The following is a 15,385-nucleotide window of genomic DNA, read 5'->3' on the forward strand; positions in this document are numbered from 1 at the left end:
ACGAAGGCATGTCATTTCTGTCTCTACATGGTCGCGCGTTTATAATGTCTCCTCCCCGAAAACACGGACGGGATCGGGGACTCCATTCATAAAAACCGAATCTACTATAGCGCGGAATGCCACGTAAATTCGTCGTAAATTCGAAAACTGAAATGCAAAAAGACCGTTTCAGTATGAATCCTGCATTTTCCGTTTGCCTCTGTATGTATGAATGGCGGAGACATGTTTTTACTACACGCATGCCGAAGCAAGCTTGACGTTCCCATTAATTTTTGGCCTTTGCATCTCACATGAACAGATAAACTCAATCTCCAAAACTGCTGTGAGTGTTTCATTTGAGAAAACTAGCATCATATCATACTGTACACACAGAAACTTCACGGCAACCTGTCAAAATAAAAGTACGGTGTAACATGTAACAGAAAATTAGTCCTGTATTACTTTTGTACAGTATAATGTAGGTGTTTATATATTCCTATTTAAATAATTGACATAAAACTATATATATGATAAAAATAAATATAGCAGTTTATATGCAGTTTGAAAACAGGAGATGAGCCCCTGGTCTAATGCGCCACCTGGCTTGAGAAACCCGTTCTCAAAGATTTACTTTTAGTCATTATTTGGGTAGCACACATATTCTGAATGCCTACAGCAGAATTCAAATTAGCCATTTTAATCTAGATTAATTCCAAGATTACAGTGAGATTAATCTAGATTAAAAAAAATTATCTATGCCCACCACTAATATTTATTTTATTTGTTGTTAGTGCTTTGATGCCTTTGCGTTTCACTTGCAGCATACAAATTATTTGTTTTGTTTTTAATTATATTTACTTTGGTGTTTGTATATTTATTATATTGTATTGATAGTGCTTTGGTGCCTTAAGTTCACTTGGAGAATACAAATTATTCTTTTTGTTTTTAATGTGTTTTCAATTATTTATGTATTTATTTAGTTGCTTTTTTGTATATTAATTTTTTTTTATTTTAATTGATATTGCTTTGATGCCTTACGGTTGTGTTTATTTTTAAAATGGTTTATTTATCTGTTTAATAATGCTTTGACAATTGACTTGTAGCACAAGCTATTTTTTATTTGTAGTATTTATTTAGCAAACTATTATTTTTTACTATTATTTAAAAAAAAAATTGTATTTATTAAAAATGCTTTGATGTTCTAGATTTTCTTTTTAATTAATTTAATAATTTATGTGTTGTATTACTTTATTTATTTATTTATTTAATGTCTTGGGTTTAATTGCAGCATGCACACTATTATTATTTATATATATATAATATTATTATTTTTTTTTTAAAATATATTTATTTATTAAAAATGCTTTGCCTTAGATTTACTTGCAGCATACATACTATACTTTTGAATTAATTAATTATTTTATTTATTTAATGTCTTAAGTTTGATTGCAGCATACACTATTATTTTTATTTTTTAGAATGTTTTTTTGTATATTTATTTATTATGCGTTTTAATTTTTAAAAATGTTATTATTTAATGACTTAAATTTAATAGCGGCATTTACACTATTATTTTTTTATGTTTTATATAGTTATAAAAACAATATTTATTTATTTATTAAATGTCTTAAGTTCAATTGTGGCATGCAAACTATTATTTTTATTTTTTAATGTTTTTATATATTTATTTTTAAGTTTACTTGCAGCATAATTGATTTGTGTGTGTGTGTGTGTGTGTGTGTGTGTGTGTGTGTGTTTGTATTTATTTATTTATAGTCTTAAGTTCAATTGCAGCAAACAAAGATGCAGATTAACATTCAGCCATATATTGGTTATATTGGCCATAAAATTAAAATGATTAGCTTTTCGCTGTCAGACAGACATAATGCTGTACCGTGCAAATATTACTCTTACTCCTGTTGTCATTGGATAGATGGATTTTAATACCTGAGTTATGCCCAACCAATATAGCATCTGTAAAATGTCATGTGGCTTTGTCAGGTTCACAAAAGGCCAATGCAAACATAAATGGGGAAAATAATAACCTGGCAAAGTTCCTCCTCATGTAGTTTATCAGGCAGAATCACGGAAATGTCCCTAAACCAGTTCTGTTTTTCTATCTGCATGCAGACCTCCAAGGAAGACCTGCTTCAAGCTGACTTTGAGGGCGCGCTGAAATTTTTCCGGGTCCAGCTCCCAAAACGCTACAGGGCGGCAGAGAACGCTCGGCGCCTGATGGAACAAGCCTGCAATATCAAGGTAAGAACCAACTCTTTCAAAAGCACTATTTAAATTACGTGGCTTATAATGATGAGGTGTGCTTTGAGTCGTCTGATCAGTTGGATTTCTCCCTGAAGGATGATGAAATGGGTGGAAACTTACAGACTTATGTTGAAGGAGTTAATTATGCAATCCCAGGTCACTTTTGCATTGTTTGAGAAATGTGAAGCGCCGTACCACAAAGCTAGCATGCAGTTATGCAGAGAATGCAAAGACCTTGTCTGAATTTCAAGGCTCCATTTGTTAGGTCTCAAGGATAAATACCCTTAATTCTCTGCCTCAAACCCATTCCACAGGACTCTGACCTATTTTCTGCTGACGTTGTTTCCTCTTCCATACATTAATGCTTTCAAGAGTTTATTTTTGTTGAGGGCAGGGGTTTGTTTTATTTATTTGTGTGATGTTGAGTGTGCATGTTCAGGAAGGAAGGAGGAGTAAAGATCGAGACGATACTGTCTTCATGCCCACCCTCTTATTTCTCTTTCTCCTTCTCTTTGTAAAAGCAGTCTCGCTGTCACTAACAGCAGGATTTCCTGTGCCCCAGTCACTCACTGCTGTGCTCCAGTAATGCAGTAATTGTATAATGCAGTGTTTAACTAGGGATGACTACAATTGCTACTATAATGCTACAATTAATTCCGGCATTGAGAATGTCGTGTCCAAACAGTGTTGCTAAAGGGATATTTTCTTGGATATGGCTAGTATCCGAGTATGTACTTCTATTTTTTGTCTATGCATACTGGATATTGTGTGAATTATGTATATATTTGGATATATATATTCTTCTACTGTCTGTATCTGTCTATTATGGAAGCCCATTTCCGCTGTTATATAAAAAATAAAGGTAATTGCAACTTATCTCACAATTGGAAGTTATAAACTCAAAATTGCAAGACATAGTCACAATTCTGAGAAATAAAGTTAGAACTGCGAGATATGAACTCACAAATCTGTCTTTTTTTCAGAAATGTGAGTTTATATATCAAAATTATGACTTTTCTCATAATTTTGGGTTTATATCTTGCAACATGCAATTGCGAGTTATTATGTCAGAATTGTGAGATATAAACACAATTTTCACAACATATCAGTCTTTTTCCCTACTCAACTGGACTCTATAACTTGCCATTGCTAGTTTATGTCTCACAATTCTGAGGAAAAAAGTTAGAATTGCAAGAAATAAGTCAGAATTGTAAGATACAAGCTTGCAATTGCGACAAAGTCAGAATTACAAGATACAAACGTACATTTGTGGAAAAAAAAGTCATAAAAGCTTTTTTTTTTCTCAAAATTCTGACTTTATAACTCTCAGTTGTGAGTTTATATCATGCAATCCTGAGAAAAAGTAAAAATTGCAAGTTTATCACGCATTTCTGAGAAAAAAAGTCAGAATTGCAAGAAAAAAAAATCTTTGTAAAATATAAATATAAACAGAATTGCAATAAAAAGCATTGTAAGATATAAAATTGCAATTCTGAGTTATGTCAGAATTAAGAGATACTCGAATTTGCGAGAAAATCTCAGAATTGTGAGTTTATATCATGTAATTCTGAGACAAAAAATGAAAAAATGTCTGAATTCTGAGAAAAAAATGTCTGAATTACGAGATAATCAAATTTGCGAGAAAAAATCTGAATTGGGAGTTTTTATCTCACAATTCTGACTTTATAATTCACAATTGAGAGTTTATATCTTGCAATTCTGACTTTATTTCTCTGAATTGTGAGTTTATATCACGCAATTCTGAGAAAAAAGTCAAAATTGTGAGTTTATATTGTGTAGTTCTGACTTTCTCACAATTGAGTTTGTCTCATGCAATTCTGAGAGAAAAGTCAAAATTTTAAGTTTATATAAAAGTTTATAGAAACAAGTCAGAACTGTAAGATATAAAATTTTATAAATTGCGAGAAAAAAGGCAGACTTACAAAATACAAACTCGCATTTGTGAGAAAAAGTATTCAGAATTGGGAGTTTTTATCTCACAATTCTGACTTTATAACTCTCAATTGTGAGTACATATCATGCAATTCTGAGAAAAAAAGTCAAAAGTGCGAGTTTATATGACGCATTTCTGACTTTATAACTCGCATTTGCAATTCTGCGAACAATTCTGTAAAAAAAAAAATTTGCAATAACCTTTTATTTTTTTATTCAGTGGCAGAAACAGACTTCCATCGTCATACTGTGTGAATTTTTATGCATATTTATAACAATTAGCCACATTTTCCACCCTAATTCTTATTACCATATTGTCAAAATTACATTTTCATCAAAATGATTAATTATTTATATAAATAATTTATTGAATTTAAATAAAACATCATCAAATAGTTGTTACAAAATAGTATTAGTACTGCACTTTTAGCAAGTACTTTTAAAATTATTTTGTGTGATAATGTAAATCCGTTTTGATTACGAGATTTTTGAAAATGAAAGAAAAAATTATTTAAAAAGTTAACTTTCCAAAAGTTTAATGGCTACCAGAATATTTTTTGTATGAACTGAACAGGCAAACATAACAAAATAACAGCGCCTCTGCTTTTAAACAAAAAAAATCTGCTTTGTTCTAGCTTCATGCAATCTTTTTTATCAACCCTTGAATGTGGCTAACTTTCATCAAAAAATAACATTTCAAACAAAAAGCTGAGAAAATCTAATTTTTGTAAATGACTCGATCGCTTAACACATCCAAAGTTTGCATGGTCCTAAACCACTTCTTGGATCGACAGTTAATTCGGTAACGTTAGCTAGTTTTGATTTATACGTTGTTGATTGTGTTATTTTACATACTTTTCAGCTTCTTCCTCGCCGAGTTTTGTACGTTCAATACTCTGTCAGAAGATGCGTAATAGCACCTCCTACCATCCACCAATGAAATTCTGTCAATGGCAGAGAAGAGTTAAACATCATTCAGATGTTCCCATTTCAGTTATTACAGTTTGGAGGCAAAATATGCTGCCGTCATAAAATAATGTCACAATCTTAATAGTCCTTAAAATAGACTTTTTTTTTATTAAATAAGCTTTTTTATTTTGAAGTATGACCCAACTATATTTTTGAGAGATTGACTCTTATACGGTGTATTCGTTTTAAGTAAAACTTGAGTTATGTTGACTCTGAGACAGAACCGACAACCATGCATTCGGCAGAACTTAGGACCCAGCGAGAGAGAAATGAGAAACCAGAGAGGGAGCTCCACTCTCTGTGGGAAACAGCACCTGAGTGAGATGATGTAACAGGTGCATTCACCAACAAAACTCCACAAAAAGACAGCAGCTTCGTTTTACGCCAGACTCATATGTCTGCAAGATCATTATCCTTTGTTTTTCCTTTGCAAGGCACTTCCAACTCCCTACAGTCCACACCCACCTCCACGCACCCTTGATCCACGTCTCTTCCACACCTTAACAAGAAGGATGGGTTTGTACCTGCAACATACACCTGCATTCAGACTACTTTGTGATTTACTTAAGGCTGTTGTTTTTGCTCCTTCGGAGGGACGACCATAACCGTGAGCCGCTTGATCCTGATCTGATTTTGAAACTGGACTTTCTCGACATCAAGGGCCATTATGCCCACGTAAATGAGTTGTGTATCGTCGCTGCTCCCAGCATATGTGTGGACCACGCCTCATTGCAGACCGTGTGTGTGTACTTAGTCACACTTTCCTCTTTATCTTCTGCAAACAAAAGTGAAAGACAGGCAGGAGAGCAGATCAATGAGACATTTCATCTAAGTGGGCGAATCAAGACGTTTAGACTGCCATTCAACCTCGAAAGTGATATTTTTATCCTCACCGTCTGCAATCTCGCTGGTTTCTAGAAGATTCTGCCTTTGGGATGTCAAGTTGATGGCTGAGAGGGAGGAGACTATGTAGCAAGGACAGGAAGCCTTGTTTTGCCGTGTCTCCATATCAGACCTGGACGCCACACACACACACACAGAGAGAGACCGTGAAGCTGTGCAGATTACTTCAACTGCTTCCAATCACAGGAAACGCAAAGCGGTCGTTTCTCTTTGAAACGGCGAATTTAAAGAGGATCAAGTCACCGGGTAATACGCTTACTGGGTGATGGAATTCACAGGCACTTGCTTGCCGTGCAAACTTCCCCCTCGGCGGATTACTAGCCGAATTCCACATTTCACATCCTCTTGATATTGAAAGAGGACTTAATCGAAAGGAGTCGTGGAGAACTCTGACCACATGCCATCTCGAGTGTGGATGTTTGCATTCGAATACTCATTAAACCAGGAACAAACTCGCTTTAATTCTCTCGGGAGGAAAAACGAAGCCTGATGAGATAAAACAAGAACCACCAGGGAATCAGAAGACCCCTTTGTGGTTAGTCTGACAAACCCAAATTTCCCCTGCCTCTTCAGCCTTTTCCGCTTGTCTCGCTCTTCATGTTTCTTCAAGACTCGTCACTGCACAACTTGGAGTCTGCAGGCAAGCACAGAGCTTCGTCTCTTTGGAGGAGTTGAGCAGGATACATGATCCTTGGAAGACAAAACCTGAGAGAGAGTGAGTGTGTTCTTCTATGGTCCATCCCCCCTGCAATTTATTTCCCGCCTCAAGGGGCCGGCACTCATCTGTGAAGAAACTTGTCTACTGGTCCCGTTCTCGGCAGACTTGTCAGCTCTCTCCTCCTCCCTCCCTCCCTCGTTTCTCAAAGCTCACCTGTCTCGCTTGGTTCTCCGCGCAGAAACTTTGCCAAGATGATGCAGGAAGTGTCGATAACGGTGGCTTATGACGCTCACGTTATCAACCAGATCAACGAGGAGGATTTCTTCGCCAATCTGGTGGCTGATTCCAAACCCAAACCGGTGGTAAGTCTCGGTCAAATGGCTGTTTTTTTTTTTTTCCTTTAGGTATTGACAAGAATGTGGTCTCGTTGCGAGGAGCTTATTTGTTTGAGGCTTTCTGCTCTGTGAGAAATGTCCTGTAATGAAATTACAAGGCTGCAGAGTTTTCCTCATTATGTCTTTAGTCCAAGGAATGCCAACTGTGTGTGTGATGAACATGCTGTTCAGGAGCAAGCGACTGGTTGTCAACCTAATGCAGTTTTGCATGGTATGACTGTCTCCCCCCCCCCCCCCCCTCAAGTAGATGTTTTGAATACTCAGATGAGCCTAGTGACCTGAATATTCAAACATTTGACTGGTCAACACACTGGTTTAACAAATCCAGTGAATCAAAATCAAGCTTTGCTGTTTTTACTTTGTAATAACACATTTATATAAAACAATTCTGTGGCTGTTTTTAGCTGTAGAAGATGGTTTCAGTTTGTGTATGTTGGAAACAATGTGTGCTGTTACTGTCAACGTGAATGGAAAATGACAGTCTGCTAGTCATTCATACCTGTGTAGGTGTTTTGTGTGTATATAGAAACGTCATTTACACCAACCACGTTTGTTGAGGCGAAATTTACCGGATGAACTTTCCGTGTGTATATGACTGAGTGTTAAACCGAATGAACGGTTGTGCTGAGAGCTTCACTTCCATGTCGGTTGTGCCATTTCAGTGTGTCATTTTGTGGTCTGTGGCTATGCAGCACATCCGGACTGAGCGTTCGTTTAACATCTCTTCATCTAATGATGCCTGGCCTCTTATCTGTGCCGCTCACTGTCAGATTAATAGACTGATACTTATATGTTTTTACTCCACCTTTTTTGGTGAAGAATTTCTAATCCTAACCTGAAGTATTAAACTTCATCTGGCAGATGATGATGATTGTCTGATGAGCGAAAAAATTGACTTAAATTAAATAGGCATCAGAATATCTAAAAGACTTGGAGTTTGTTTTTGTTTTAGTTTGTTTTCTAGCAAACCACCTAGCAGGCACCCAGAACACTTTGCATCTGCCTAGCAACCATACAGATCCCCCTAACAACTAGCCAAAAGATCCTCTTAGGAACCACCTCAAACAACATAGCAACTGACTAACAACCATACAGAGCTCAGAAACCTCCCAGATCACATGAACAACTGGCTAACAACCACCCAAAACACCATAGTAACCACAGTAGCAACCCTACTGATCTCCCTAGCAGCCACCTAAACATCATAGCAACTGCCTAGCAACGATATAGAACTCAGAACCCACCCTGATCCTCTGAGCAACCATCGAACAACCACCCAGAACACCATAGCAACTGCCTAGCAACCATACAGATCTCAAAAACACCCAGATCTCCTTAGGAACCACCCAGTATACCATAATAACTGCTTAGCAACTGCCCAGAACTCAGAAACCACACACATCCCTTGACCAACAACATGACAACCTCTCAGAACACCATAGCAACTGTGTAGCAACCATACAGATCTTCTTAGCAACCACCCAAAACTCAAAAACAGTCAGATCCCATTAGGAACCACCTCAAACATCACAACTGCTTAGTAACAATGCAGAAGATAGAAACCACCCAGATCCCCTGAGCTACCACATAACAACCACCTAGAACACCATAGTAACTGCCTAGTGACCCAAAATTCAATAAGTCAGATCCCCTTTGGGAACCACCCCAAACATCTTGAAACCACCACAGTCAGATCATCTTAGGAACCACCTCAAACATCATAGCAACTGCCTGGCAACCATACAGATCTCTCTAGTGATAACCCAAAACTCAAAAACTGTCAGATCTCATTAGAAACCACCTCAAACATCATAGCAACTGCCTAGTAATCATACAAATCTCCCTGGCAACCTCCCAAAACTCAAAAACAGGCAGATCCCCTTAAGAACAACCTCAAACATCTTAGCAACTGCCTGCCAACTGTACAGATCTCTCTAGTGATGACCCAAAAATCAAAAACACTCAAATCTCCTTAGGATCCACCCCTAACATCTTTGCAACTGGCCAGCAACCATACAGATTTCCCTAGCAACCTACCAAAATTTAAATACAGTCAAATCCCCTTAGGAACTACCCAAAAACATCATAGCAACTGCATAGCATCTATACAGATTTTCCTAGCAACCACCCAAATCTTAAAAACAACCAGATCCCCTTAGGAACCACCTCAAACATCATAGCAACTGCTAAGCAACTTTACAGATTTTCCTAGCAACCACCCAAAACTTAAAAACAACCAGATGCCCTTAGGAACCGCCTCAAACATCTTAGCAACTGCCTAGAAACCATACAGACTCCATAGCGACCACCCAAAACTCAGTAACAGTCGGATGTCCTTAGGAACCACCCTGAACTTCATAGCAACTGAACAGGTCCCCCTAGCGACCACCCAAAACTCAAAAACAGTCAGATCCTTATAGGAACCACCTTAAATATTATAGCAACTGCCTAGCAACCACCCAAAACACAAAAACGGCAAGATCCCGTTAAGAATCACCTCAAACATTGTGGCAAATGATAGCAACAATAAGGATCTCCCTAGCAATCACACAGAACTCAAAGACAGTCAGAACCCCTTGGAACAACCTGCAAACATCTGTTTAAAACACCATAGCAACTGCCTAGCAACCACCCGAAGGTAAAAAAAAAAAACACTCCTATTAAGAAGATCCCATTAACAATCACCCAGATCCCTCCAGAAACCACCCAGAAATTACCAACCACCCTGAACATCATAGCAACTGTCTAGCAACCATACAAATCACCTTAGCAACCAACAAAGCTCGAAAAACACAGATTCCCTTAAGAACCACCCAAAAAAAAGGGTAAAAACAGCATTGTAGGACGATTTTGACATTGAAGACATAAACGAGATGGGAGTTTTTCAACATCCCCTAACTGCATTGACCCGGATGCTACTGATTACACATTCACTGCGCAGAGACAAGACAAGACGAGCATTTGAGGTTAAAAAGTACATAAATTGTCAATTTGTTTCGAAAATAACAGATCGTTTCGCTAGATAAGACCCTTCCTCCTCGGCTGGGATCGTTTAGAGCCTTTTGAAGCTGCATTTAAAGTGCATTTAAACTGCATTTCGGAAGTTCAAACTTCGGGGCGCCATCCATATCCATTATAAAGAGAGAAATCCTCAAATGTTTTCCTCAAAAAAAACAATTTCTTTACGACTGAGGAAAGAAACACGTGAACATCTTGGATGACAAGGGGGTGAGTACATTATCTGTACATTGTTGTTATGAAAGTGAACTAATCCTTTAAGAATCATACACAACACTATAGACGTTTTCCCTGAACACGGAAGTAAGTCCGACTCTTAACTGAAAGAATGCTTTGCATTTCCGGTCTGCATTGTTTCTAGTCAAATTACGGTATATTCCGAGCTAATAAACTAATGTTAAAACTATTAAAATGTTTTTGAAAAGCACATGGCTCCATAGCGCCATCACTTGGCAATGTCGCAATGACCGTCATTTGTCAGTGCCTCACTTTAATGAGTGTGTAGATGACACGAAGCAGCGGACGTTAGCTACATTAAAAACAGATGGACGCTATTTGAATGGGGTCCTATGGAAACCGGAACAGAAAAGCATTCAATCTGACGTTAGAATTCGTAATGGCGGCGCTCATCGTTTACTCAGGAAAAAGGTCTATAGAACTAAATAAAAACCACCCAGAACCCCCCCAGCAACCACGCAGAACTCACAAACAACCGTAGACACCATAGCTACTATACAAATCACCCTAGCAACCATACAGATCACCCTAGCAACCACCCAAAACTCACAAACAACCCTGAACACCATAGCAACTGCCTAGCAACCATGCAGATCATCCTCGCAACAACCCAAAACTCAAAAAATACCTAGATCCGCCCAGAACTCAAAACCCACTCAGAACACTGTAGCATCTGCCAAGCAACCGCCTATATCTCCCTAGCAACCATGCAAAACATTTTAACAACCACCTAGCAACTGTATTCCCTCTTTTTTGTCTCTTTTCTTTTCCTGTCCTGATATCATCAACTCTCTTTCCTTCTCCTCCTTGTTCATGGTGTTTTACAGAGTTTGTATCATGTTCACATTCCTGGAACAGCACAACGGACACTTTGTGCTGCACCAGAAAGCCAAAGGTGGCTGTTTGAAGCCTTGTTTCACAGAAGGAGAAGTCCGCTTACCCAAGCACAAGCTTTTGCCTTGTCATCGTTACAACTGCTTTCACAAAAACAAGCCTCAAGTGCCATTGTGACTTCAGTGATAACAGCGTGACAGTTTCCCGCTCCGATGACCCTCATCCTCAGGTCAGAGGTCAAACATACTCAATGAGACTCAACAATGAGCTGCTGTTCACAATTACAGATAAGAAAAAAAGCTCCTTTTGTCTTTGTAAGAGAGGAAAGAGAACCTAGGAGACATGAAATGACTTTCTCAAGTGAGAACACTGTTGATATGCTTCACTTTTCACAAGCATGTTGTGTTGAAACCCCAAAAGGCTGTTTGTTTGGCTTCAAAACGCTGTGCTGGTTGGCGGTAAACGTTTCTGCTCTGTGTGTGAGCGGTTTCAAACTCAATTGAAGAAGCTAATTATGAAAGGCTTTATAAAGACTGATTCCAGACCTGCTGAATGAAGACTGTAATAAACAAAGTCTCCTGCAGTAAACCCGGATGAAGAGATCCCCTCAGGACCGGCTTCACTGAGCGCACTCCATCCTCAGAGACTCCATGCTAACTCCGGCTGTGCTGCCATAGCAACCGACACGAGCGCTGCACTTTGAAAGGCTCCTGGGTTTTGCTTATTTGTTGTTGTTAAGGAAGTTTAGGAAGGGCCTGTGTCAGTTTTCGTTTTGAAGTTTGCAGTGCTGCACAATGTCGTTTGTCGGTTATTATCTTACCGGATATGTGGAAAAATTGTGTGTGTGTTTGTATTTTTATCATTACATAATTTTTTTAAAATTACATTTAAAATAAAAATTTTAATAAAATGTAAAAAAAATTACTATTTATTTAATAGTTGCAATATAATGTTAATACATTTAATACATATATATACAAATTTATATTTAGAAATGTATATTTATAACTAACAAAAATTACTCAAGATAAATAACATTTGTTCTTTTTTTACAGATGTGTACCTTAATTTATTTATTTTGCTATTACCATAATTTATTACCTCAATTTTATCAATGTTCTATTATTACAATATTTTATTATTTTAAAAATTGTTTTATTAGTATTATTAGTTTTCCTTTTTTTCTTTTTTCCTTTTTGTATTTTTTTAGAATATGATGCAAACCTGCAATAATTCAATATGTTAATACAAATATCCTTTGTCTTTAATGCCATTTTATTAACCAGTGTCTTTGCTGCTGACTTTCATTGATCCAATTCAACCACACTAATAAGCAATTACTCAAGATAAATAACATTTGTTATTTTTAGCTTTTTGTTTTTTTGTTTTACTGATGTGTAGCTTTATGTAGCTCATTTATGTATTTATTTTCCTATTACTATAATTTATTACCTCAATTTTATCAATGTTCTATTATTACAAAATTGCATTATTTTAAAAATAGTTTTATTAGTATTATTTTTCTTTTTTCTGTTATTATCTTTATTGTTAGCTTTATTTATTTATTTATTTATTTTTCCATTACCATAATTTATTACCTCAGTTTTATCAATGTTCTGTTATTACAATCCTTTATTATTTAGAAAATAGTTTTATTAGTATTATTAGTTTTCCTTTTTTTCTGTTATTATCTTTATTGTAAGCTTTATTTATTTATTTATTTATTTTTCCATTACCATAATTTATTACCTCAGTTTTATCAATGTTCTGTTATTACAATCCTTTATTATTTAGAAAATAGTTTTATTAGTATTATTAGTTTTCCTTTTTTTCTGTTATTATCTTTATTGTAAGCTTTATTTATTTATTGCTGTTATCATTATTTTATTTTGTCCTTTTTGTATTATTTTTATTACGAACTTTTATTATTGTCATAGTATTATTAGTTTTCTTTGTTGTCTAGTATTATCTTTATTGTTAGCTTTATATATTTATTTATTTATTTATGCCACTCAGAATCTGACGCAAACCTGCAATAATTCAATATGTTAAATTATACAAATATCCTTTATATATTTAATGTCATTTTATTAACCAGTGTCTTTGCTGCTGACTTTCATTGATCCAGTTCAACCACACTAATAAGCAAAAATTACTCAAGATGAATAACATTTGTTGTTCTTCTTTTTTTTTAAACAGATGTGAATTTACTTTTCTTTCAGTCTGAGGCTTTTTGATGTAAAAAGGCTTTTACATTTGCCCAAAATAATACAAATATAACTTTTAAGCAAGCAAGCCCTGCCCAGATTTAAAAAGCAACGCAAAAGTAACATTTACTTTCCATAAAAAGTAACTAAGTAACGTAATTAGTTACTTTTTTAGGGAGTAACACAATATTGCAGTGCACTACACAACATTGCTCATCTCTCTGATTTCCTATCCCTCTCAGGTGCCAACAAAGAAGCTTAAGAAGTTCGAGAAGGAGTATCAGTCTCTCCGAGAGAGCCAGCTCCAGCAGGAAGACCCCATAGACCGATATCAGGTAAGCAAGAACCTGATTTAGCCCTCGCCTCCTCCAGTCCTCATCTTCATCTTCATCTCACTCTGTCTCAGTTCAGGACTGCGTAACGGCCCACACTGGAAACCACAGACTCTGTACACCACAAGCAAAGAACGTTGTAAATTCTTACTTTGTATGCCAAATTATTTATTTTTTGAGCTTTTTATAAAGAACATTTTTTTTGCTTATTTTTAAAAAAAATGCAGAGCAGCTGACAAGCACCTTTTGTGTTTTTTAAAGCATATTTGAGTCTCATGTTTACATTATCTGAAATGTCTTATTTAAATTTATTTTTTAAATTTATTGAATGTATTATATTTTAAGCTTTATGTTGTCCACATAATAAAATGTGTAACCCTAAACTGTCTTTTCCGACATTTGAATGTCCTGGTGAAAATCCAAATCATGGTGCACTGTTGAAAAGCTAACCGTAGTATTAAAGGAAGCTCCGTTCCTCAGTGGTTTCCTCGCTGTCACTTCCTGTTTACCCTCTCCCTCACTCAAACCAACTAACCAATGAGATTCCCTCACTCACCCGTTTAACCAATGAGCTGTGGCGGGGGGTGGAGCATGCTGGATGGGGAAGGCCTCTGCGGTTCTTGTTCTGGTGGGTGTTGTGTTGACTGTGGTTGGGTCTACGGTGCAGGTAAGCCTTCAGCCCACCAGCGCTCGTCGGCTACTAACCTCTGCCTGCATGTGTGTTCGACTCACTGATCCATTTCAAATGATCGCTTCAAGCCTGTCCGTCTAACAACAACTGCTGTGCACATATCTAATGTTGTGTGTGTTTGTAAATGGAAGTCAGATGACAGCTTTCCTCTTCCTGATAAGGAAATGTGTGTCATGTGAGGCGGTGGGAGGCTCCCTGTGACAACGGCTACTTTCTAATCAGGCAACGCAGAGTTACACTGCGGATGTTTAGTGCTGTTTCTCAAGAGTGGATGTGAAATACTGGTCATGTGATCTCTAAGTGTCTTTACGTACGGCTTCTATTTGCCTGTAGTGTCATTTTTATGTAGTCAATGTGCTGCTTTTTTGGAGTTTCCTGCTTTTGTTTGAGGGTGGAGGGGGGTGTCTGATAAATTATGATTTGTGGGGAATATATTTTATTATGTAATTCAAATTTATATATATATATATATATATATGCATAACATGCATAATTTTATCTCGTTTTTGACAAATTCTGCAGGTACAGATAGTATGTGTGCCTATTTACCATATTTTATTTATTCTATAATTTTTGTATTTTTTTCTATTATTTTCTCTATATTATTATTATTTATTAAAATATTAATTTATCTATTTTTTACTGTTATTTTTATTTGTGTTAAACTATTATCTATCTTTATTTCTTATTATTAATTTAACTTAGTTTTATTATAACAGTCTTTTATTATTTTATTTATTTATACTGTTGATAGCTTTATTTTTATTTTTTATATCTATTTATTTATTTCTTATTTATTTTTTGCTGTTTTTTTTTTTTTTTTTTACAAAGTTTTATTATTTTGGAAGTAGTTTTTTAAATGTATTTATTTTTTTATTATTATCTTAACTTTTATTATCTATCAATAATAAGAAAATAATTTACTATTTCATTTACTTTTATTACCT

General features: G+C 36.0%; 1 protein-coding gene across 2 annotated transcripts in view; it reads left to right on the forward strand.

Annotated features, from left to right (window-relative positions):
- Positions 1 to 15,385, forward strand: part of LOC141338525 (rab GTPase-activating protein 1-like) — a 46,015-nt gene that overhangs the window by 21,627 nt on the left and 9,003 nt on the right. For both annotated transcript variants that reach the window (XM_073844096.1, XM_073844097.1), the window contains 2 exons: positions 2,110 to 2,238; positions 13,658 to 13,750. In XM_073844096.1, the coding sequence (XP_073700197.1) occupies positions 2,110 to 2,238; positions 13,658 to 13,750 (222 nt within the window). The remainder of the gene's footprint in view (positions 1 to 2,109; positions 2,239 to 13,657; positions 13,751 to 15,385) is intronic.

This window comes from Garra rufa, chromosome 7, assembly GCF_049309525.1.
Source record: "Garra rufa chromosome 7, GarRuf1.0, whole genome shotgun sequence".
Lineage (NCBI taxonomy): Eukaryota > Metazoa > Chordata > Actinopteri > Cypriniformes > Cyprinidae > Garra > Garra rufa.